Source organism: Scatophagus argus, chromosome 1 (assembly GCF_020382885.2).
Source record: "Scatophagus argus isolate fScaArg1 chromosome 1, fScaArg1.pri, whole genome shotgun sequence".
Classification (NCBI taxonomy): domain Eukaryota; kingdom Metazoa; phylum Chordata; class Actinopteri; family Scatophagidae; genus Scatophagus; species Scatophagus argus.
The window spans coordinates 7792649-7817242 of record NC_058493.1 but is presented as its reverse complement, the minus strand read 5'-3'; the positions used below and the strand labels follow the sequence as shown (position 1 = coordinate 7817242).

General features: G+C 41.5%; 1 protein-coding gene and 1 long non-coding RNA gene across 2 annotated transcripts in view; one reads left to right on the top strand and one right to left on the bottom strand.

Annotated features, from left to right (window-relative positions):
• The first annotated feature begins 324 nt into the window (after positions 1-324).
• LOC124057756 lies at positions 325-3938 on the top strand. The gene is made up of 3 exons (XR_006843184.1): positions 325-436; positions 544-629; positions 2109-3938. It is a non-coding gene; the product is annotated as an uncharacterized LOC124057756 (long non-coding RNA).
• A 6295-nt stretch (positions 3939-10233) lies between these two features.
• nkd1 (NKD inhibitor of WNT signaling pathway 1) overlaps positions 10234-24594 on the bottom strand; it is a 30505-nt gene continuing 16144 nt past the window's right edge. Inside the window, exons 4-10 of the mRNA XM_046414606.1 lie at positions 22287-22344; positions 18489-18592; positions 18204-18299; positions 16349-16496; positions 15391-15472; positions 14789-14916; positions 10234-14246 (exon numbers count right to left, since the gene is read on the bottom strand). Of these exons, the coding sequence (XP_046270562.1) occupies positions 13711-14246; positions 14789-14916; positions 15391-15472; positions 16349-16496; positions 18204-18299; positions 18489-18592; positions 22287-22344 (1152 nt within the window). The 3' untranslated portion in view covers positions 10234-13710. The remainder of the gene's footprint in view (positions 14247-14788; positions 14917-15390; positions 15473-16348; positions 16497-18203; positions 18300-18488; positions 18593-22286; positions 22345-24594) is intronic.

Sequence of the window (24594 nt, the reverse complement as noted above, 5' to 3'; positions counted from 1 at the left end):
GTACAGCTAATTGGAAATAAACATACAATGTCATAATTTTAGTATGTTAATAATTCTACAGTGTTGCAAAAGTAATAATATTGATGCTACTGAGAACTTGCAGCCTAGCCAGCATACTGTGTAACTGATGTAAACTTCAAAAAGTTCATATAAAACACATCCCTAGAAACAGCTCACAATGTGATTGCCAATAGTGTTTTTGCTCCTTTCACATTCTTTGATGACAAGATTTTTTAAAAAAAAAAACAAAAGAAAAAAAATGGCCATTTGGACAGTCAGATAATTTATCATTATTATTATCATTATTGTTATTATAGCTCCCTCCTGAGTACTATGATTACTTTTCTGTGTTTCTTCACTGTGCCCTGTGGTTGAAAATCCTCAAACACACAAAGGCAGGAGTAATCAAAGACAGACTGGAATAAAACTTTCTGAAGTGAGTTTCTTTTTTCTTTTTCTTTTTTCTTCCTGTCTAAGAAACAGTCAACTTCACCAAGGGGAGTGTAATGCAGAGTACTATCTCTCTCTCTCTCTCTCTGTCAGGCATCCTACATGGAGCTCTAACATGGAGTTCTGTCATCCAAATCACAGTAGGGGGTCCAAACAAGTTTGGATGGATAAGAAAGAAGGTATGACATTGTCAATAGAAAAAAATACAGGTATAATCCCAAAAGACATGTTTGAGTATTTCTGTCCTCTGCTGCAAGAGAATTCTTAATGCCTTATGCCAAAGTCAGGAAAATATGTGGCTGCAGTCCGCCCATTTGCACTATATAACACTCTTCGTTATTAATGAAGAGATCTCTGGATCTGTCAAGCCTAGATTAGCCAAGAAACACAATTTTTCTCTACAAATGCAGCCAAAGGCCATAAGTCATTAACTTTGGATGACTAACAAGCAAGCTTTGGACAAAATCCTCTTCATGAATGTTTGGATAGTCTGACATCTTGCTGAAAACCTCATATTTTCAAATAGTCAGCTATCTAGGAATTGAGAAATCAGTTTGAAGATGGGTTGATGAAGATCAGGCTACTATGCATCACATTCAGGTGCCATTGTTTTGGAGCAAAATGAGGTTTTATTTTGTAATAGCATTGGGTCAAAGGCTGACCCAATGCCCTGACTGAAGACTTTCAATTAATAGTCATCAGGCCTCCACTGTTGATTTTTGTCTGTTCTCTACATAGATTTGTATATATATATATATAGAAAGAATTATTCTGGGTGTCTATACATTGGTTTAAATCACTTTACAGAACATTATGGTAAGACAGCATTCATTTTTCTGCCATAGACATACAGACAGACAGGTTGACTTAAACTTGGTCTGGAGGATCTATTCCTCATCTCGCAGTTTACTGGGTATGAAAGTTAAGTCTTGTTCCATATGGAGTCAGTTCAGCACTGTGTACTCCAATAAAACTGCTGCCCAGCACTAAATAACCTCGTCCACCCAAGTCAAGTTTTAAACTGTATGTCAATGAATAACAGAGCGGTTCAGGGGTGGATCCACCCGTCTCCTAGCAGAGATGGAATACTTTGGCTCCAGTCATTTCATAGCTGTGCATTCTTTCTGTGCAGATATCAAAAGCACATGTGGTGAGCTCAGTGTTGGGCCAGGTGCACTGATGTACTGTGCATGTGCTGATTGGTTTGCCAGAGACACAGAACTCCCAGATGCAAATCAGCACATCTCATCCACTCTAAATTCTGAAGTAAATCTACATGCATGTTGTCATATGTAACCAATTATCTTCATGTTCAGAAATAATTATTCATTTTTTGATACAGTGAACTTGAAAGAATGCAAAACTATACAACATTAGTCTAGTTACACCAGATAACAAGAACAAAGATTCAATTAATCAGCGAACACAAAACAAAACAAAACTAATACTTTTTATACTAAAATTGGATTTAAGGACTGTAGAATTTGTCCACTATTGTGTGAAATCGAGTTGGAAAGGGATCTTCTGTGAGGTGGAGGAACAATTATTGTATTATTTAGCAATAAAAGAAAGTTGCACATACAGTAAGTGAAGGATAAATGGAAATTTTATAATCATTATTTAAACCAATATTTTGTTTCACTTAATTTTGCTTTCAGAGATCACTTCTCAGCCCTGCGGTTGACTGGCGACCAGAGGTGTACCCTGCCTCTCGCTTGTTGTCGCCTGGGTTAAGCTCCAGTTCCCTCACACTATCCTGACAGATAGAGCGGTATAGAAGATGGATGGATGGATGGATGGATTGGGATCCCTTTTCATATCCTCAGAATAAAACACAGGTAGGATTCTGAGAAACTGGATATCAGAGGTGAGCGTCAGTGACTTGAGCTGGGGACTGAAACCGGATTTACTGTTAGGAACTACTAGCTACAAAGGCACAGTCTTGTTAGATTTCACACATTTTGAATGATTCTACGATACATATTCATTTTTCGGTGAGTAGCTACAACTTATAATGTTTTAATTAATCAACATTTACAGATAGGTAACGCAAAGCCAACAACAGTTGGGATTCCAAGGCAAATCCTAGCAAATGCAACAAATGCAACTACCTCATTACCTAAAATGTCCTAAAATGACTCCTACATTGGAGGGTTTAATCTATTAATAGAAAAGGCCTCCTCAGGCCAGAAAGAGGGGTATTCAACAGAGGAAGTGGATGGCATCTCTTCCAGAGGAGCACGTGTACATGACCATGTGTGAATGGGTGTGTGTGTCAATCAGGATTTAATTGACAGGAAGATTAAAGCTCACATCTGAGACCCCCCCGTTTTTAAGGAGCCAAGCTGAAGGAGTCTGGTCTCCAGCGTCTGCCCAAAGTTTGGGGTGCTGTGCTCAAGGATAGTGCAGGCACCCTGCTGAGCGTGCGCTGTCTGAGATGGGTCCTACTTGTTGGACATTCATTATCAAACTCTGTTTGCTCCTTTCATCTGCAGCTCTCTGCAGCACTCAACGTAAACTACAGAGGCACCTTGCAGCTTGACATCTCTCCATTCACTCTGTACCTTAAACAGCATGCTGCCACATCAAAGAGCTGCGGCTCCCTTTGATGTTGCAAAAAGAAAGAGCTCCAATGATCTGCTAAAAACCAATGCAACTTTCTGGAGCCTTGTTTTATTCATTTGGTATCTCTAGAAGTCTGGAGTCAGTCTCCAGAAGTCCAGACAGCACTTTTGTGATTTGCAAAAGTTGAACCGTGCGCTTTGAAAAATATAGTGAATGAAGAACTAGTGTAAAGAGAGTCTTCTACTACCTTTTAAACTGCCATGTTGGGTTTTGCGTTGTCAGCATTATATTTCCTGCAGTGGCTGTCATATCTTATTAGGCTGAAGAGTACTGTCATTGAGTTTCAGCCATCAAGTAAATGGCTAGGCAAACACAGACACTCCTTACTGTTGACTGTGACTGTTTATAAGAAAATGGGGCAACACCCACCTTTATACAGGCTATCATATTAATGTGTGCATCAATGGATGAAAATGAAAACCATTACATTACATTACATATATCACGTCACCAAGAACATTATGTTATTGATATAATTTGTATCTTCTTATTCGGGCTCTTGGGTACTTGGAGGATAAAGTTAGTGTTAGTCTTTATTTTTCTGTAAACAAATCTCATAAAAGAGCGAACAGTTTCTCAGTTTCCCTAGTCCCTAGTTTGTTTGTTTGTTTGTTTTAAAAGGCTTAGCAATTCCCTAAAACAACTGGACACTGCAGTTGCCAATCAAATGGTGAATAAGCTACTCTGTAGGGTTTACATGTTCGTAAATCTGATTGTGATGAAGTCAGTGCCTCCCCAGCCATGAACCTCACCGCACGTCACTGCACCAAACATATTATTTAATGAAAAGGGAGAAAGCATGAACAAGTTGTTAAAAAGTATGGACAAATTTTGGGGGGCTTTAGGATTTAAATTGCCCTTAAATTACACCCTGACATGTACAAATAGGTATAAACACATAAAACTTGTCCGGTCTATCTTAAAGTAATTATCTGTCTTTTTATTCTCAGTGCTGAACTATTTTTTATTTTATCCTTTTATTCCTGCAGACAACAAATGGGTTTTTGCTGTGCTTTTCTGATACAAGCGGTTGGTGAAAATAACAGAAGATCCGAACTCTCTCCAGGACACAAATGGCTCTTCTGTGGCTCAGCAGCTTGTATTTAATTTGATGGATCATCATCAAAATAGGCGGCAAAAGCTCAATTCAGTGCTTGTTACTTGTAGTGCATACACTGCATTGCTCCATTGTGTTGTTTATAGAGTGATTTCTTTTTAAGTGAATATGTTTGGGGCATATTTAGAACACACGGTATTAATGGTAACAACAGCTGTCCCTAGGCCCCGGCCACTACAACATCAGAGCTGAACAAAGCAGTATCTCTCTGGTGCCAGCTTTGTGATTATCGGGTTGATTTAATCCTGTTAATTATAAATTCATCACATTTAAGAAAGAAATGGCGAGAGGGAAAAGTGACATTTAATGCACGTGGTTACTGGGTTGGGTGCACGTAACTTCAGTGCTTTGTCAGCTTGCTTCCTAATTGAATGAACTTGACAATAATTGAAGTGTTTTATTTTTGCCCTTCTTCCCACACATAAAAGACAGCCATGCCAATTAGCTTTAATTCTCCCTTTCCCATCTTTCTTTTCATGCTCTTGAGTAGGCAGGAACTGCTGTATTCTGATCATTTGCATTATCCAAAGCAAATCTGCTTTGAAGTTCTGAGATACTGTAAGAAAAAGGATCCACTTATCCCACATGAAAAAATTTCAAAGCTCATAAATTCGCTAGAACAGATGTATATTATCATTGGATTTGCCTTTTCTCTCTCTCTTTGCTTCTCTATTGGTAATAGACTACCTCATGTCCTTCTCATACTTAGCGTTTAGCATCTTGTCTTTACAGAAGCTAGCACCCTGCTGTGCCAATCCACACTTCAAAGCTCTCTGTCTATCTGCTGGAAACAAAGCACACAGAACATATTTTGGTCTCCTCTTATTTCCCCATATTTAAGTCAATCTCACTGCTTATTTTTCAGTGGCAAAACAGAGATAGGGTTTATTTCTATGCCAAAAGACCATTGCCTGTAACTCGGTCTCCAGATAACACAAACAGAACACAGTACACATTCACAGAAAAGGTTTATTCCCATTTAGCTGCGTCTAAAGTTGAATTTTTCATGGACAGTGACCAAGTTGTCCATAGCTCTGAATAAGGAAAAGGTGTGGCTATTATTATTATTATCTGAAAAAACACATACACATTAAATCAAATGCAATAAAATAAATTATTGATGATTAAACTAGTCATCTATTCTTTGATTTACTGTACAGCAAAATCACGTCTTGAACTCCTTATACCTTAACAAACTTGTTAACATCTGTGCATACCATATAAATTAATGTCCAGGAGCAATTTCTGGATTGTTGTCTTAAATACACTATAAGGAGAAAAGTATTGGGACCTCATTATTATTGAATTCGGGTGTGGTATGGGGCTGTTTTTCAGGGGTTGGGCTTGGACCCTTACCTCCAATGAAGGGAAATCTTAACTCTTCAGCATACCAAGACATTTTGGACAATGCTATGCTTCCAACCTTCCAGCAACAGTTTGGAAAAGGTCCTTTTCTATTCCAGCATGACTATGCTCCAGTGCGCAAAGCAAGGTCCAAAAAGACATGGTTGAATGAGTTTGGTGTGAGGAACTTGACTGGCCCACACAGAGTCCTGACCTCAACCCCATCCAACGCTTTTCAGATGAACTGGAACAGAGATTGTGAGCCAGGCATTTTGGTCCAACATCAGTGTCTTACCTCACAAATGCTCTACTGCATGAATGAGCAAAAATTCCCACAGAAACACAGCAAAAGAGTGGAAACTGTTATAGCTTCAAAGTGGGGGACCAAATCCATATTAATGTCTATGTATTTGGAATGCAATGTTAATAAAGTCTCTGTTGGTGTAATGGTCAGGTGTCCCAATACCTTTATCTATATAGTCTACTTTTGTGCTATGCAGTACTAAGAGATCATACCTCATTGCTGTTTTCTATTTTCTTCAGTGTGACAGGCTTACGGCTCTTGAATGATCATTCTCTGAGTGACTGCTCACTGTGTGGTATAGTTAAAGCTCATCTATAAATGATCATGTACCCTTTACTCAGACAGAGACTTCCCATGTTTCAAGCTATTGACCTTTGTTCACATTTCTAAGAATTAAGGAACCATCAACACGTATAGATCCTTTATTCTCTTTATATTGGGAGCTTTAGGCCCTTGACCCCTATTGACATTCCACTTTGAAGACATATGGAAGATAACAAAGTGTGAGGAAGACCTTGACTCTGTACTGTACAACGCTTTGAACTGGACTGTAGCAGCTAACAAAAGACAAACTGAATGATAACATAACAATGGTGTCACAATGCTCAAAACTCACCTCTCTGTTGGCTGAAAATGTAAGAAATAATGAAGACTCAATTTTAACAGCAGAGGTGGAAACAGTATTTAAATGTTGTGGTCGATAATGTGTATCATAACAAAGTATCAATGAGAATGTGGAAACAAGTTAAGTTATTACTGGAATCTGCAACCCCCCTTCAGCTTTATGAAGCTTCACGGTAAGTGTCCCATCAAGAACTTTACTGTTTTGTTCACTCTCACCATTTTCATAGCCTTGCCATCACAGCAGGTTTTCAGCAATAAAAACCCGCTGTACACTACTTGCTCTCCACCAAGCAACAGACACAGTCAATGACTACTGTGTGGACAGCTAAAAGAACCAGATAGTTGTTAGGGACCAAAGAATCAGAAGCAAAAACAGAGCTGAAGTTTCCCTTGCCATCTGTCAGTGGATCAACAGCTTCCTGACAGACAGGGAACAGCAGGTGAGAATGGGTGAAGTCACTTTTGGAACATAGTCAGCAATGGCACTCCCCAGGGATGTATCCTTTCCCCACTGCTCTTCTCCCTGTACACCTGGGACCGTATCTCCAAGGACCCAGATGTCAAACTCCTGACATTTTCAAATGACACTACGATCATTGGACACAACTGTGATGGCGATGGCTATGCTCATTGGCAGGGGGTTGAACTGTTGGTGCTCTGGTGCACTCCAAACAACTTGGAGCTGGATTTTAGTGGACACCCTTCAGCACAGTTCCCCATTACAATATCAAACAGCCCTATGTCTTCTGTAGAGACATTCCTGGGAAGTTCATGACCTGACTACTGTTGACTGTGACAACTGTTTAGTCATAATTTATTTTAATTCTCTTACTACTCTGTACAGCTACTACCAATATTATTGTTACTATTATTGTTATCATAATCGCCGTAGTACCTTCTGTATACTTCATCGTTATCATTATCTATAGTTTCAATACTTCTGTGGATGATCTGCTGAGTGGATGTGTGAAAGTGCAGTGTTGTATAGTATAAAATAAAGATCAGAACTATAACTAAACCAAACACAACATGTGGAGGAGAGTCAGCAGTGGAGTGAGAGTGAGGAAGAATGGAGGCAGCTGTTCCTAAATGCGTACTGGATGGACAACCACAGTACAAGATCCCCGAAAATGCACTTAAGTACATTACCTGAATAAATGCACTTTCGCCAGTCAGTAGTAGTACAGAAGAGGCTGAATACAGTGACTGCTTGACATTTTTGCACATTTGTGCATTTCATACAATATGATTTCAGATTTTGGTGTTATCTGGTGAGGGACTGATCCTCTCTACTTTTAGTAAGGTTATGCTACAGTATGCTAGGGTTACACTTTTTATGCAGCTGCAGTTCTTACCTGATACGCTTTGTGGCTACCACATGATAAGCAAGCTTATCTGCCAGTATTGTGTGTGTGTGTGTGTGTGTGTGTGTATGCGTATTCCCGTAGCTGTGGGGGAGAAAAATCTGTTTACACCGTCACATTGTGAGGATCTGTCTTATGGGGCAGAGACAAAACGCAGATCTCCACAACATAAATCATTAAATATTAGGGTGAAGACTTGCTTTAAGGTTAGGCTGAGGTTAGGGTTAGGTTAAGGTAAGGGTTAGGGTTTGGCAGGTAATGTTTATTGTTATGGTTAGGTGGTGGTTAAGCCTCCAGGAAATGAATGGTAGTCTGTGTAATGTCCCAAAAATGATGAAAAATGTATGTACTCACTTACAGGAGCCTAGACTGGGGAGATTAAGGTCTGCTGTACTTCCAGAAAAAAAAAATGACTGATATAGTGTGAAGAAAACCATTTATGTACAGTAGTATAACGTTAAAAAACAGTAATCAAGTAGTGGTTAAAATGTAATGTAGAAAGCAAGCCTAGACATGTATGGTACATTTCTTCACAACTTCAGAGCAAACTTTACCATGAACTTGTAAAACATGTTCTGCACCCCTCACTCTCTTACCTGCCACACTTATGAAGAGTCCCAAACCAAAGAGATTGAACAGCAGAGACAGGTTTATAGATGAGAAGAAGGGCACTGTCTCCAGTGCTGTCATTTCAAAAGGCGTGAATGCATTATCCAACCGTTACTCTGCACTGGAGAAGAAAATCTCCATGAACACCAAGGCTATTACCAACATACTGTATGTGAAGAGTTGAAAGGAGTGCAGATCAAAGTCAAAGTATAAAAATGAAGAAAATGTCAAAGAAGAAGTCTTATGCCAGGCTACAGAGGAGGATACAGTAGGAATAGGCCCCTTTGGCTATATAGCATCTAAGTCTTGCAATGAAGATGCAAGGAAAGAAAGTTTTTGAACATTTCAAAGATCACTGCAGAGGACAAAGACAATCCCAGGTTTGTAGTGCACAATCTGCATTTCATACAACAATAAAACCACGTGTCACCAGTTCAATATGCATATGTCATAATCTGTGATTCAGCGAGAAAACATGTCATAAAGAGGGTAACTAATTACTGTTTGAGGTTTGAGAATTTTTATCTCAAAGTTTCTTCTTGTTGATATGTCAGATTAGGACTGCTGTTCTAACTTGTCTTCCTCCTGTAGAATGTGAAATATGAACATCTGATGCTTTTGACACCTCAAATGGGCTCAACGGCAGCAATGATAACATGGGAAGGCTATGTTAGGATAGAAACCATTTGTAATGATGATACAAGTTCTGCAGGTTAGACTGCCTCGCTTAGACAAATAGCTGTATTCGGTTCGTGAGAGGAAGGTGTATCACATTGCCAAGAGGCAGGCTCTCTGCGGTTGCCCCAACCAGAGATAAGCTGCTAAGCTGCAGATGAAAGTGTGTGTGCATGTAGAGAGTGTGGTGTGCCGAGCAGCTGTGGTCAGCCAGATTTGGGAACCCTCTGTGACGCCACTACTTCCACATGCCCTTCACGTCAATCCAGCTGACTTCTTGGAAATTATAAATTAAAACAGATAAGGGAAAAAATGCATGAGAAACTTGATCAGCATTGGAGATAAAAATCTTTTCAGTGATAAATGACATTAGAATTTCTTCTGGTTTTAAAACGGTACACCAGGAAGCAGTAAATATGTTGTAAGAGACAGAACAGGCCCTCTCTTAGCCAAATCCAGTGTTATCTTGTTGTGATCCCAAAGACCATGTATGGCCATTGGGGCTTCTCTGTGTGCATGTTCTCCCTGTGTCTGTGCAGTTAGGTGAAATAGAGGTTCAGTGTCGATGTGAATATGCTGTAGTTTGAGAATGTTGGTTGGTGAACTCTGCACATGATAAATATGGTTACAGATTGATGGCTGAACCTATATATTTGAACTTGTATAAATCAAAAATAGAAAAGATTGCAAGTTAAGGTCTTGACTTCATGAACCACAAGTTTGTGCCTTTGGTTGTAAATTTAACCCTTGCTGTTTGACAGAATTTTACATTTTAGTAGAGGAAGAGTTTAACATTTTGGAGGATTCGTTTATTTGTTTTCTTGCTGAGAGTTAGTTGAGAGGATCTATACCATGATCAAGTCTGACTGGCATCAAACCTCTCATCTACAAGTAACTCTCTGCAAGAATGCCACTGAGTGGATTTTCAAAAATGAAAAATCTGGCAGCAGATGTTTTTTCTCTTCTTCAGTGCAATTCAAATGTTATGTTTTAGCATTAAGTGTTTGTTTATTCTAAGTTTTATGTTTTTTCAACTCAAACACACATGTACTTTTGCAAATCAAAAAACAGTGATATGCATGACTCACGGTAATAAAATAAAATGACCCCAGAAGTCCATGTGTTTATAAGGAACAGGTTCATACTTTAATAAAAGGGTATAATCCCTTGGCACAGATCTGCTATCAAATAAATAAAGCAATTAATCAAATACAATCTATATAAACTAAACCAAGTCATGAAAAACATTAGGGGAAGAGGGGGGAAAACAGCTAGTGCTAAAGAACTTTCTTTTATAACAAACACCAAGTGAAAGTGTGTCTGTGTGTGGAGACTGAGAAACAGCTTGTGTTGTTGACAGATAATTATTCCTCTCTGCTAAGTAGGTAGGACTGGCGTGGATATTAGCTGACAGTAGGCAAGTGAGATAGCTTGACAGTCATTTAATTATAAATAAGCCATATAATGTTTCTACATGATGCTGGTTTATCCTTTTTGCAGTCCACTATATACATCTGATTTTTCAAAACGTCAATACATGAATCTAACAAAGCAAATTAGTGGTGCAATACATTGTGTGTTAAGATGGAGGAGTGGCTCTGGACACTCGAGATTCTATACAACAGGACAGAGGATCATAAATGTAGAGAAGTTTGTACATGATTTGAACCGTTTTGATTTGCTGAAAGGCCATTGTAAATTGACATTTGTTCAGTCTGGTAGATTTACATGGATAGCTAAAGACCTTCATACTGTTATTTTAAGTTTATTTCCGAGAGCATCTGGTAAAGTCTGTGTGACAAAACTGAGGAAAACACTGCTTTCCCAACTCTCAGCAAATACTATAGAGGTGCTCTTAAGCAAGGAAACCGCAACCACAGGTGCTCCATGCTGCTTTGAAGTATGAAGCATCAACAGCTTTCTGGTAAGAATACGGGTATGGATGTGAAGAAGGGCATTAAAAAAAGTGGAAGTCATTCTGTTCAGTAAAACTCTCTCCTTGTAAAAGAAGTTTAAAAATTGCAACCTGGCTGTGGGTCTGTCCAAGCCTTTTCACCCAAATTCCTTCAGAAGCTCTCGCTCACCGTGTCAAATCGGACCACCCTGCAGGACGAACAGTCGCCTGTCAGTTCGCAAAACCAGACCAACATTTCCACACTACTTATGTTTGGAGCGTCACACTAGTATCACTGTTTTGGGTGAGGGGAAACCACTGACAAAGAAGTTATAGTGTTATGGGGGCTCCAGCAGCAAGGACCTGTTGTCCAGGAAAAGCAGCATGAGGTGACGAAGCTGAGGGATGGAGCACAGCTGTGATCCCCCTTGGGAGAATGACGCCATTTCTACCACCATGTCCCATGAGATGACCCGTCTGACTGGTGCCTCTGCTAAACGACTGCCTGCAACTGTGAGAGGACACCACAGGGCTCAGGGCAAGGCTGCTCATTGCAAACACGTACACATGCTTACGGAAGACTGAACAACCAAACATGGTGGATATAGTTTGAACACTGGTGGCGCCCATTGTCTCTGTATGAAGAGGGCTGCTTTTAAACCATAACAAAAGACTGGATGCATGATTCTTTATAAACATGATGCTGGCAAGGGCTGAAAAGAACATGTGCTCACCAAGGACCAACAAGGTGACCAGTAGTCTTTCATTAGCAGCTCTCAGTTTACTGCCTCGCATGTCAGTGTCATTCAGCTCTTGACATACAGTGCATGTTTACAGCAGAGCCTGTTGAGCATCATGGATCAGGATGAACAGTCAGTCCCTGGTGCTGGCAGGAGATCAGCAGTGAGTTATAGGTCTAGTGGAGACTGTGGGCTGGTCCCAGTGTTATCCCGTACCAGAGGAATGGGACAGCTGAAAGGGCCCTCGCCCCACTGCACCACAAATACAGACTTATTGGCTGAGCTCTGAGGCCACATGGCAGCATGGTGAAAGACCTGCTGACAGCTGGGGGACAGGGAGCTGCCATGGAAACAGAGGGAGCGTGAACCTAGACCAGGCCGCGGCCTGGATGGCACAGCTATGAGTTAAGTAGAATGCTAGCAGAAAAGCAAATTCCAAAAAGTAAACAGCAGATCTGAAGTAGGGCGGTGGTGAAAAACGACATGCATGCTCAGCAAAACATTTCCCAGCATAAATAACTGTCCAAAATACTCTACTTAAGGGTCAAAGTCCACACTGATGAATGAATACACCAACTTCAAAGTGGCTGAATGAAGCAGGATTTCAGTTGCATTTTCAAAAATACGTGCGGATTTTTGTACGCTGAAAAGATAAGTTTCTTATGAAACAGACTTCAGTAAATTGCTTTGATATGTATTCTACATGCCAGTCGTGTATCTTACAAATAATTTTGTTTTCTAATGTTTTCCTGGAATCAGTACTTGGGGCAGCCAAGCATATAAATGCTTGTGAGTGATGTGAGGTCGAGCTGCTGAACAGCACTGTTGAGAGTTGGGATATTAGTCAGGTTATCTAATCAAGCGGTAAGACAGATGAAACAGGGAGAATAAGAGAGTGCATGACACTGAGTGAGTAATACAGTCGTACTTTGTCTAATCAAAATGAGGCTCCTACTGGTCTTATAAAATGCGTCTGTGAAGAAAGACAAACAAAAGCTTCAGATAGTGAATACAAAGATATCACATTATCAATAAAGCTTATAAAATTGATAACAATATATACCTTATGTACAGTAAATGTTAGTTAATAAAAGTAAGGACCTTTTCAACACTTCAGTACTGCAGATTTTGAGATTTCTTTTCTTTCAAAAAAGTTTCGAAGTAATTTGAAAATAACCTCTGAATGCTTAGTCAAAGTAACCACTACAACATTTAGAGCAAAATTAGAGGTAGCAGCTGATTTGGGATCTCTGTTCTTGTTACTTTTTTACTTTTCAACATCTTCTTTCCTATATTTGCTTACAAGGTATTGCGTGCTTGAATCAGAATCTTCATTTTCATCTTCAAAAATCTGCCTCACAGCCTGCTTTAAATACTCACGCACCCATGAGCGCACTTCAAGTGGTTTTCAGTGTCGTGACACTCGCACACACGCGCTCACACACACACACACACACACACACACACACATATATATACACACTATGCCCTGCTCTCCTATCACTTATATTCCTTCATATATTTTCATCTTTACATCACAGTCTTTCTTCCTCTTGTTCCTACTTCTCCTTACAAACCTTTTGGCTTAGTGGTCTGGAAAGATTGTGGTACTGGTTTAGAGTCATACAGTTCATCAGGTAGAGGATAACAGGATCTGGGGGAAAGAAACTTCTGGGTTGTCCCTCCAGCCCCAGCCATGATCTTAAGTTCTAGTCTTGCTGTAGTCCTGAATCATTATCCTGCTGCACACTCAAGCTTTTGTGTGTCTGACCAACCTTTATAACACTGATAAATAAGAATACTGAGACATCCCTCTTCCACCCATGTCCTATGTCCACTACAAAGCCACTGCAGTGTTACACAATGTAAGGTAGGTCAGCATTTGACCGCTCTCTGTAGTCAGTGTCTGCTGGCATGGCTGGGTTTTCTGGGGCTATCGGAGTCTTCCCAGGCAAAGTGGAAATTCAGGACTGGTAAAAGTGGTGGTAGTGGTGATGGTGTTCATGGTGGTGGTGATGCTCATGCCGCTGCACCACTTGTGCCAGCCCCCCTTCATACAGCAGGACACTGGGCAGCTCCCTCACATGCTCTTTCTCCACCACCGGTCCTGGTGCTGCCAGAGAGCCTAAAGCCCTGTAGCCTTGGCTCTCTTTGGACCTCTGCTTGTGTTTGCGGTAGGGGGCTGTGGACTGGTGAGGGGGGGTCTGGCTGGGTAGCGCCGGGGGAGGAGGGACACCTCGGCTTCTCATCACCCTGCCATTGATCTGCGCGGGAGGTGTGCGGCTGTGGGTCTTTGGAGAACGGAGGGCATGCTTCCCTGAGTCCTGGCCTCGTGTACGGGGTGTGGGGTGGAGGCTGTCTGCAGCAACGCTGTCCAGGACAGTCTGCAAGCGGCGGTGGTGAGAATGCGATTGGCCATTTTCTGGTTCATGGGAGCGAGAGCGAGTCTGGTTGGACGACCGGGTCTGAGGCTCGGCCTTCGGCGTCTCTGTGGCAGGGGCTGTGAGCGAGACAGACACACAAATTTATTATAACTGGGAAAGCAGCAGCATCACCAGACTAGTCCTGGAATAAAGGAAGAAAAATAACCCATTATGTGGAAATTATAGTGCCAACAGCTAAATGGCTCTTCGATAAAATTCTGGCAGTTTTACTTCAGGTTCTTTCTTCATACAGATAACCCTAACACAAAGTGACATAGAGCAGATCTCTGTTAGCACTTTCCTAACAGGGCCAACATTAAAATAATCACATGTCATCACTGACCATCAGATCAAGGCTGCTCCTTATTGGACCTAATATTTCACATCATAACAGCCCATTCTGTTGATGGCTTTAGCCTTGAACACATGATGTATTGTGCTTGCCTGAGCCCAGATGTTTGTACTGGCGAGGAGCGTAGTGGGCTGGTAGTTCTACCTAATGGCTCCAAGCAGGTGCCACAGTAATGAGGGCCCCTGGACGCAGCTTCAAAAGGCCACAGTCTGCGTTTCCCCCCCCTCCACCTCTCCCCTTTTACACCCCTGGCCCCGGTCCACTCACCGGCTCCAAAGCGGGAAGTGTAGTTTTCGATGCCTGCCAGATCCAAATAGTGGTTCCTGCGTTCCAGGTTCTCATCCACACAGTGGCGCTGGCAGCCCGGCTGGGTGTGGTGGTCACTGTGGTGGCGCCTGCGGACACAAGCGACACCTCTCATTAGGTAGCAGTTTGGACCAGAGAGGTTCAGTATGGTAGTGTTTGGAGAAAGTAAAACAAGTGTTCCTTATGATCGGGTAGCGGCAGCAGAGTAATTGTTAGAGAAGTGAGATTGTGACTGGAAAATGACAGGTTTAAACCTCAATTGGGACTATTTGAACAGTGCAGCGAGAGGGCTGACTCTCTGCACCACTGTTAACTCCTCTTTACTACAGTGTAGGTATATTTGATCAAAACTAATTAAAAGAGTAAAGGATGACTGCAGCTCCCAAGTGTGAATCCTTCCTCAACCACAAGTTTCTAGTTTTCTCTTTCAAAATGTTGGATGTTATAATCAGTGATAATAAAAAATATGCTAATAATAATAAACTTCAGTCGTCTTCTTCTTCTTCTTCTTGTAAACATCACAAGCTTCAACAACAGAGAGTGTGCAGGGGAGGTGGGTTTACCTTAGGAGTGCTCGAGTCTTCTTGTCTGCACTCTTGGGGTCCTCTATGCACTTGTCATTTTTCTCTCTGGGGTGGGACATGTCTGTGTATGTGTGAAAGACAGGAGGCTATTATCAAAGAGAGCTCTACACACACACACACACACACACACACACACACACACACACACACACGCGACAACAGTCACACAAGCCTCAGAAGAAAGCAACCTTTGTTTTGGGGGTTTTACTTTGAAGATCTATAGAAAAGGAAAACAACAATGCTTCATTTATTCTATTTTCAACTCCCAGCTTCTTATAAGGCATGGAATGAAATAAAAAAAAAAAAACATGCAGACTTCAGAAATAGTTTATTAAGGACGCGAGATCTGATGCAGTTTCAAATTAGCATGAAGGCAACCAGCCTTCATTTTCAAAGCTGGCTTTGTTTGAATCTCTTGATGGATATTTATAGCCAAAACAATAGGACACAAACACACAGGAATATATACTTTTTGAGATATTTTTCCCTGAATACTTGTTTACCAAGTCGTCAGTGAGAAAAGTTAAGTTGAACGCAAGCTATATTTTCCCGCAGCTCTGAGAAGGGGGGGAGGAAGAGAGGGGGAGAAGAAGGGAAAAGGGGAACTTTAGAAAAAAGAAAAACGGCTGTGGTTATCAAAAGGACTCGGCACATCTCTTAAGGTTTCTTTCAGAGTATTTGAAGGTGCTGAGGGAGGGGGGCCCTCTCATAGCTCTGTCACTCCCTCCATCATTAAAAATGAACCCCATTGAGTGGGAGAGATAGAGCGACGCTGAGACTGCGAGGAACAAAGCTTTGACAGGCCTGAAGCAGACGCCTTTCTGCATGACAACAAATACATCTCTGGGTGAGCTGACAGCAGGCAACTCAAGGGGGGGACCCCAAAATGCCCTCTCTCCTTCTCCGCCCACACCCGCTGCGTAAATGCAATCTTTACCTGCTGCACCCTGCGTGCAGCTCCTCCACCGCTGGCTAGAGTCGGGAGCCACTGAGAGCTTCACCCGCAATGTCTTGCTGCTGCTGGGAGAATGGTTGACGGAGGCGTCCACAACCTCATAGATGGTGTGGAGCAGGCTGGTGATATCCTGCAGGACATGGAAAGTGGAGGTGAGTTTAATATGGCCTTTTTGTTAACACAGCTTTTACGTTAGAGAGATGAGAATTTCATAACAAAATATAAAAAGATTCTTGTAGATAATTGGGGATGGTGGTGCAGAGATTGATTTCCTAAGCAAATACTTGACAACAAGAAAAAAGGAACAGAGGAGACTATTCTTATGACTATACTGCTGGAATTCAGTATTCTGTAGCTTTATGCTTTAAAACTCTGCATCACAAACTTCATGCTAGCTAGGAATTTAAAGAAGTGACTCAGACAACGATGAAGACAGAAACGCACTGATGTCAGTTGTTTTAGTTCAGCTTTCCAAGCGATCAGACGTGGTGTAAAGGCAGGTTATAAATTCATGAAAAGGAACGTCTTGGCAGCAGCAGCAGAGTCTGACTGGGATGTCAGGCCCAATATGAGTTGTGTTACAGCTGTGTGAGCTCCACACTGTCTCTATTAAAGCCCTCAATTTCTCTTAAAATCACATGTGCATGGGAAGCAACGCCTGTGTACACTCGCTAACAAATGCACAAAAGCATATATACATCAACCTAAATCCACATTCAGAGTAGAGAACCTTGCGCTACACCTGCGTACATCCAAGCATGCAAAGACGAAAAAATGAACAGATTAAAAACTCAGAGTGAGGTAACTGCTTAATTTGCATATAAAATAAAGTTGTCTGCTGTGGCTGTTTAGAAGCTATATTTTGCATTGTCGAGTGGTTTTGTGCACCATACTGAGCTAATGACTCCCTCTTGAGTGATAGCAACTGTGCTGGCTTATTTCATAGCAAACCAAATTCTAATTGTCCACAAAGAATTTCACCTGGTACGAATGTAAAATGTACTAAGACGGCATCTTGTTAGCGTTTTACTTTATAGAGGTAACACCGCTTCACCATAGAGCTCCTGAGACAGAAGTGCTGAGAATTTAAGCCACAAAAAAACTTCAACAGCATGATTTTCACTCACTATACTCTGACTCATAAAGGCCTATTATGAATTCTTCAGGGACCGGTTTCACATACTGGTTTCAGACATAAACACAAAAAGAAAAAAAAAATTGAAAGAAAAAAGAAATAAAATAAAAGCATCCTGTGTCATTTTTGGTTTCCTTCTGTTTTTTATTTGTGTGAGGGGATTAAAAAAAATTGTTGCAGAAGAAAGCTTTTCGTTTCCCCTCCAAGCCGCCGCCTGACGTCTCATGAGCCATGGAGCCACAGGCAATGCCAGAAAAACTGCACAGCCAACCACACAGAGGACAGCTCCAGTCTCTTTGCACTGTTTCAAGTTGTTTTCAAAAAACACGGGCCTTTCTGGATGTTTTCTCAGATCTGTACTAGGCAGACACAAGCCACTAGGTACCTTGCAGGAGTGGAAACACACAGATGTCACTTTGGGCATGAGATTGGGTTAGAGGCTTGTGATTTCTTCTCATTTTCTGGGGCACAGTAATTCCATAATAAGGCAAAATTTAGATGCAATAAAGCTGACTAAATATGCTGTTTGAAAGAATCAACACAACACTACAACACTTTTGACTTGGTAAGGTTTGCAACAAAGTAAAATAAATACTTAAAGGTATTAACACTACGACTGTGTGATGTTTATTTGATGTACGTTTCATTCATATAAGCTTTATTCCTCCCGACTGATCACTGCTCAGAGCAGAAGATTATTACCTCTCTGGTGACTTTGCCGTTGTTGTCAAAGTCATAGAGGGTGAAGGTCCACTCCTGCCTGTTATCCTCCTCCACAGACACAGCACACTCCAACTCCTGGAACGGCACAGCGTTGAACTATCAGTATCATCCAGTGTGGGTATGTGGTGTGGGAATGTGGTGTGTGTGTGTGCGCGCGTATGTGCATATATGTGTGTGCGTGAATGTGTATTTGTGTGTCCCACCACTGGCCTAGTTTCATCCAGAGGGGAAGTAATAAACGTCCTGTTCGGTGTTGACACTCACTTCAAACTGGAGCTGTTTCTGTGGCCCTGCGGGAGATTGGCTGTCCCTCTCCTGCATCTTCTCCTCCACACAGCAGCTGTCTGTCTTCTCTGGGGGTAAAGCCACTGCAGTGACACACAGACACACACACAAAGATAAAAGAGAAAGCCTGAGGATGGAAGCGTTGGGTGCAGTCATAACCTGAGGATACGCTGTTGCCTTCAAGTAGTGCTTGTAAGCTCCTACTTCCGAGTTTGGCATTCGCAATTAAGATGTGTCACACATTCAAGTGCTCCTGGTTGGAAATGAACCTGCACAGGCAAACTCCTTGCAGTATTCTGAAATTAATTTTATGTTAATATAAACATATACATTAGTATGTCTTATTATGTAATATTTTTAAGGCACTGCTGTGTTTTACATAAGTACAACAATACACAGCGCCACCAACTTGTTGGTCATATTTATACCAAGTTTGAGAGATGGCATTCTAATTAAACTAAAGATTACTTTCCAAAGCAATGATATCAAGACAGGAACTGAAATCCAAAGTGTCAGTCCATTGCAAAAAGAAAACTGAAACTGTGACAAACTGTGATTCTCCAATGGCAAAAGATGTCCCATCTGTCACACATTTAGTAATAGTTTTTAAGTTCACAGCTACAGCATATATACTCCTCTGGGTTCATACTGAGAGGGGATGTCAAACATGAAAATCGAGACATTAACATGTCTAAAACATGACATGAGTATTAGGTGACATTTGGATATAAAAATGGTGCATCACTAAGAACAAGTGAACATTAAAGGGCTTATAGAAAACCCCTGAGTCCCCTGGCTCAGTGTAGCAGAGCTCATCATTACATGGGATGACATTACCTTCCAGACATACAATACAGACAGACAGTCCAGAGGGAGTACTAATCTGTCATACAGACTTAAACTGAGGACATGTGCACTGCTTGACAACATTTCTATAGCATAGAAGTAAGTGACTGTTTCACTGTACTATGCTCTGGATGTATTAATGCTGGGTGAGACTTCATAAGGGAAGCATTACATCTGATATAATTCAATATGATAATCCAATTAAGAAATCAGTCTTTAATTGTGACTGAATTAATCAAAACTGCCATACAGAGATAAATTCACTATATGTGCCACAGTGAAGACTGGTGTATTTTTGGTCCAGTGTTTCAGTTTCAGAGTTGGATTTCGGCCCAGGTGAGTAATGCTACTGGATATCCTTCTCTACTTTCCACCATTTATTTGACACATGAGACCACAGATACACACACACCTAACTGAGATATGGGGCGTGTGCATGTTGGCTCGTTTATGAGCCTCACTGAGTTACAGTTACTCAGACCCCCCTTTCTCATCCTCGCATGCATTTAAATGTATTTTCACAGCAAGCTAGTTGTGCTGGTAAGCTGGTAATGGCCTCAGTCGCAGGTTTGTTAAGTTTCAGTTCCAGTCATTTAGCTTTGAGCATCAGTCCCCTCCCCATCCAATCAGAGTTCTGCAGGCCGCGCACACACCCATAAACTCACACAGACCACACCCCTCTCTCAACCCTCTCCCCTGCTCCCCGCTCCTCCCGCCACACTTTGAAGTCCCATTCGCAAACCTTTTGGAAGAAGATCAGACCGGCTGTAAAACAGAATCACTAATTAATTAAGCCAAGTCAAATCTGAAACACTGTTTGTTTGCTCGCCAACGTAGCAGACACAACAGCCCAATTTCTTTCCTCCTGATCCAAAACAGATCAAAGCAGACCTGTCTCATCCCTGGGTAGGGGAAAATGCCAGAAATGAAAGGCATCATCCCAGGGAGCTTTTACCAACTTTTTGGAGAAGAGCAGCATTTGGGGTCCCACTGTTTGATCATCTGAGGTGCTCAAAGGGAACATTGTGTGCAAGGGCAAATCTGTTCCATAGCAGGCTCAATATGGTGGTGAGATGCTTATCTCGGAGCTAATGAAATGCCGGGAGGAGTAACAGTAATCTGCTATCACCCTCCTCCCCCTCTGAACCCCCCTCCACCACAGACATAAGCCGGCTCTTTACGAGAGAAGCTGAGCCAGGGGATTGGCTACACGTCAGGTCTGAGGGGCAAGACGAGGGCAGCCGAGGCGGGCACCCTCCAAGCCAAGCCTGTGCCAGAATTCACATCCACAAGCTGAAACGGACGCAGGTTGGGAAAGCTGCCACACACTCTGAGAGCTCACCAGCTAAGCTACGCTACCGTATTACGCTCATCTGTCCCGCCAATAAATTCATACAGCTAGGTACTGGGTGCTAAGTTGATTTTGGGATCGTCTTCCACTGCTACCACTGAACTACTCATGAGCAAGACATTGAATCACCCAGTGGTGTGGTTTAGCTACTTCTTGACTGATAGTCTTTTCTTGTTAAATGTGAACTTAATAAAAAGCCCTTGCACGCTACTGTTCATGCATGTTTGCAGTATCAATATGCAGTATCCTTTCATCATCAAGCCCTTCTTCTCTCCTCTGAAATTGTTTCCTTTTATTTCCTTAAAAGGAGTTTATGTGTGGTGGTTGTCTTTGTGTGATCATCTTTCACTTCACTGATTTCTCTCTCATTTTTTTAACTCATCTTTGTTAGGTGTAAGTACAAAGGATCTGATCACAGTAAAAGCAGTTCATGCAGAGGACCATCATAAATCCTCCACAGCTGTCTTTATGTGACTCTTGGTGTGCCTGAAAAGGTATAGAATGGTATGTGAAATTCATTCCAAAATAAAGAACTGCTTAGATAAAAAACTTGTTTTCATTAGAGCTCATTCACACAGTAGCTGAAATTTTAAACACTTGACAGTTTCTCTGGAGGAGAAAACAATTTGGATGCATCCACGTCTGGCCCATAAACTATCACCAAACCCTGAGACCATTTTCAAAAGAATGAGGTCTGCTGGTATGACATGAAAAACACCTCCAATCAATTTTACTCATCCCATTTAACCCGCTTCAGTTGCTCCACCCACAAATATGATACACTTGCCTTTCCTTGCTAGCTGTCAGTTTCACTTAGAAACTTGAACATAAAACATTAAAGTATTTGTATTATGGAAAAAATTATACTTAAGCTATTGAATATTGTATTGTAGCAAATTATTTAGGCCTTCTCCTTTAAATCATTGAGAATGAACAGAGCAGCCTGTTCTAATGAGCAACATTCATCTTGAAGGGAGGACAACCTCAACCCACACTCATTCCACTGACTAAAAATCATTTCATGCTCTCTTTCACTTTCACACTTTCATACTCATTTATTAGTTGTGTTATGGCATGTCTCTCTACATTGTCTGTTATACAATGAAGCAGAGCTGAAATCAAAGTTATTATTATATCTAATTCTGTCTCGCTTCCAAATTCGGGGCTGCTTTCCTTCGATTCCTCATTTTAGCCTCCACCTCACGTCCGACCCTGTCTTTAAATGGGAGGGAGGGACTTTTTCCTCTCAGAGCTCTTAATCCAGGATCACATCACATCAGGGGGAAAAAAACATGGAGGAATGAAGGCACTTTGCAGCGCACTGTGGGGGAGGGGCAGATGAGAGACGGAGGAAGTAGAGAGGCGGGAGGCAAGGTAAAGAGGTCCTGATCAGCACATTGTTGGGTCTTAGAGTACGGGTGTGGAGCAGAGGGGAAAGGATGAACGACGGAAAAAAGAACCACACAAGTACCTGGAGGGCAAGTGCAAAAACTATTTTTGCGGACTGTCGTTCAAATCAAAACAAAGGGGAACAAGTGAAATGAAATAGTGATGAAGATGATGAAGAGTAAGCTGCCTACCTTCTAAACGGTACTGTTCATCCCCAATCCCTTCTGCACATGCCTCATCCATGGAGTCCTGGAAAGAGAAAAGAGAGCACAAGGCACATATATCACTGTTTAAAGTCATATAAAGCAGAAGCATCATATTTTTGTCACATAAAAACAAACATCTTTAACGGTGCAAATCCACAGCACAGCTTTCCAACACAGAGTGACATGCCCAAATCAAAATTACAACGTTTATACATCTATATATGAACAAAGTTTGACAACTGTGCTCTGAGCTTAAACAGCAGCGGAAAGTTTAAGAGGATGGTAATTGCAGGACTGAAACAAACTGAGCATAAGACTGGCAGTCAGAACTGAAACTATGAAAGAAGCATCTAAATCGCTGCCGTGGCCCTGCAGGGAATTCTGAGAAAGAGGACTGGTAGTAAGGCTATTTTGGTGGCAGGCTATCGTTGCAGCGATACGTTCAGCGGCATGTTTTTATCCTAGACTGTTCTCACTCGGGCCCCCTCTCCTGGCAGCTCGGTCTGTTAGTACATACCACAGAGACTGGAGGGACTGAGCTTCACTATGGAAAAGTTTGGCTCAGGTATCCATGTGGCATTACAGTCATCTGGCTGAAAAACCATTAGTCATGGGCTGACAAACGCATATATGTGCACACGAAGGTATACACATAGTCGGCTGCATACTGATACCCACGCTTTCAGAGACCCACCCCTGGCCTCACTTCAAAGTTTTCCACTGCGCCCAAACTACCGCAAAAACAATTCACCAAAATACTGGATAACACAGAGACAGAACATATGATCAGTCTCATCATAGGTGATGATTACCTTAATAATTAATAAATAACTTCACAAAATTCCTCCTTAGAGTGTATGTTTATTGTATACATGCTGGTGTGTTCATACATCTGTATGTGTGTGTGTGTGAGCGGGTGCATGCATGCGTGTGTGTGAGAGAGGGAGAGACAGAGGTGAGGCTGTGACAGCGTGAGAGAGGGGATTTCTGTGTAATTCAGAGAGGCAGAAGGTCAGATGGTGTGATCCTACCCTCCTCAGAACAGTGTCGACCGGGCCACAGCGCTGTGGGTGGCCTCAGGAAGAGAATACAGGAAGCCACAGGACTGACTAACTGGCTGACTGGCTGGCTGACCCCTGGTGTCCCCAAAACAGGGACTAGGGGTAAACCTGTGTTTGTTGTCGGTATCAACACACGTTCTAATCTGGCTTCATGAGCCTGGTCCCGAGCTGGTTTTAATGTGGTCTGCTCAACTTGGGTGTGACGAAGAGGGAAACAGCAGTTTGTATGAGAATTGCAGAATTACATTGGATTTCCTAAAGATTGCAGTTTAGTTTGTAGAATTTTGAACTTTTACAAGCTCAACAATATTTAAACAGAAGACAGATTTCTTAACAGATGATGTACTTAAGCTTACGTATGATTTGTATGTTTGTGTTCATTTTCCATGAAGAGCTAATTTTGCACATTAACAAGCTGAATTGACAGTTCAGTCGGAACTCGGAGATCGGTAAACCTCCAAAGCATACCCACTTAACGATCAGTTAATTTATTTAACACTGTATCATTTTCAATGGGAAATTTATTCATCTCAAATGCAAGAAGGCTTCAAACATTTGTAAGGTTTTTAATACTTGCCAGCTGTTTGTGTATTGATAAAAAAAAAAATCTAATCAGAGACCTTCCAGACTCATTTTTTATGAAAACTGTGTAATAGTGAAAGAAAAATAAGCTAGAAACAATTTTATTTTTTAGGCATTATTGTAACGGTTTCAGCATGCCTGGTTCAGTTGAATTTACACGTTACACAGTAATCCAAAGTCCTCTGACTAAACAACTGCTGAAACACTGTTGTTTAGTGATGTTTCTGATTATAAACCTTAAATTTTGCGTTAAGAGAAGCCATACAACCTGGACCCATTCCACAGACTTCACAGAATTACATTAAAAAACTACCAGATAAAGTTACTATAAGTTTTATTACATACATAAGGTTTATTATAACTCACATTCAACCCAGTTCAGCTGGATGGTCATGAAGGAGGGCTGGTTGGTACGTGTTGACCAGTTCCCATATGACCTGTCACTGTGTCAATCTGAATGGGGTGTTAGACTGTGAGAACATCAATGCTGTAGGCTCACAGAAAAATAAAATCACTCCACAATAAACATTCCTTCACTTGCTCACACACAAAGACACATATGCATGTGCATACACACGCAGATACCGCATCATGAAAGGATTTCTGTTTTTTTTATTTTTTTTTTTGATGAATGATCCAAAATTATTCAG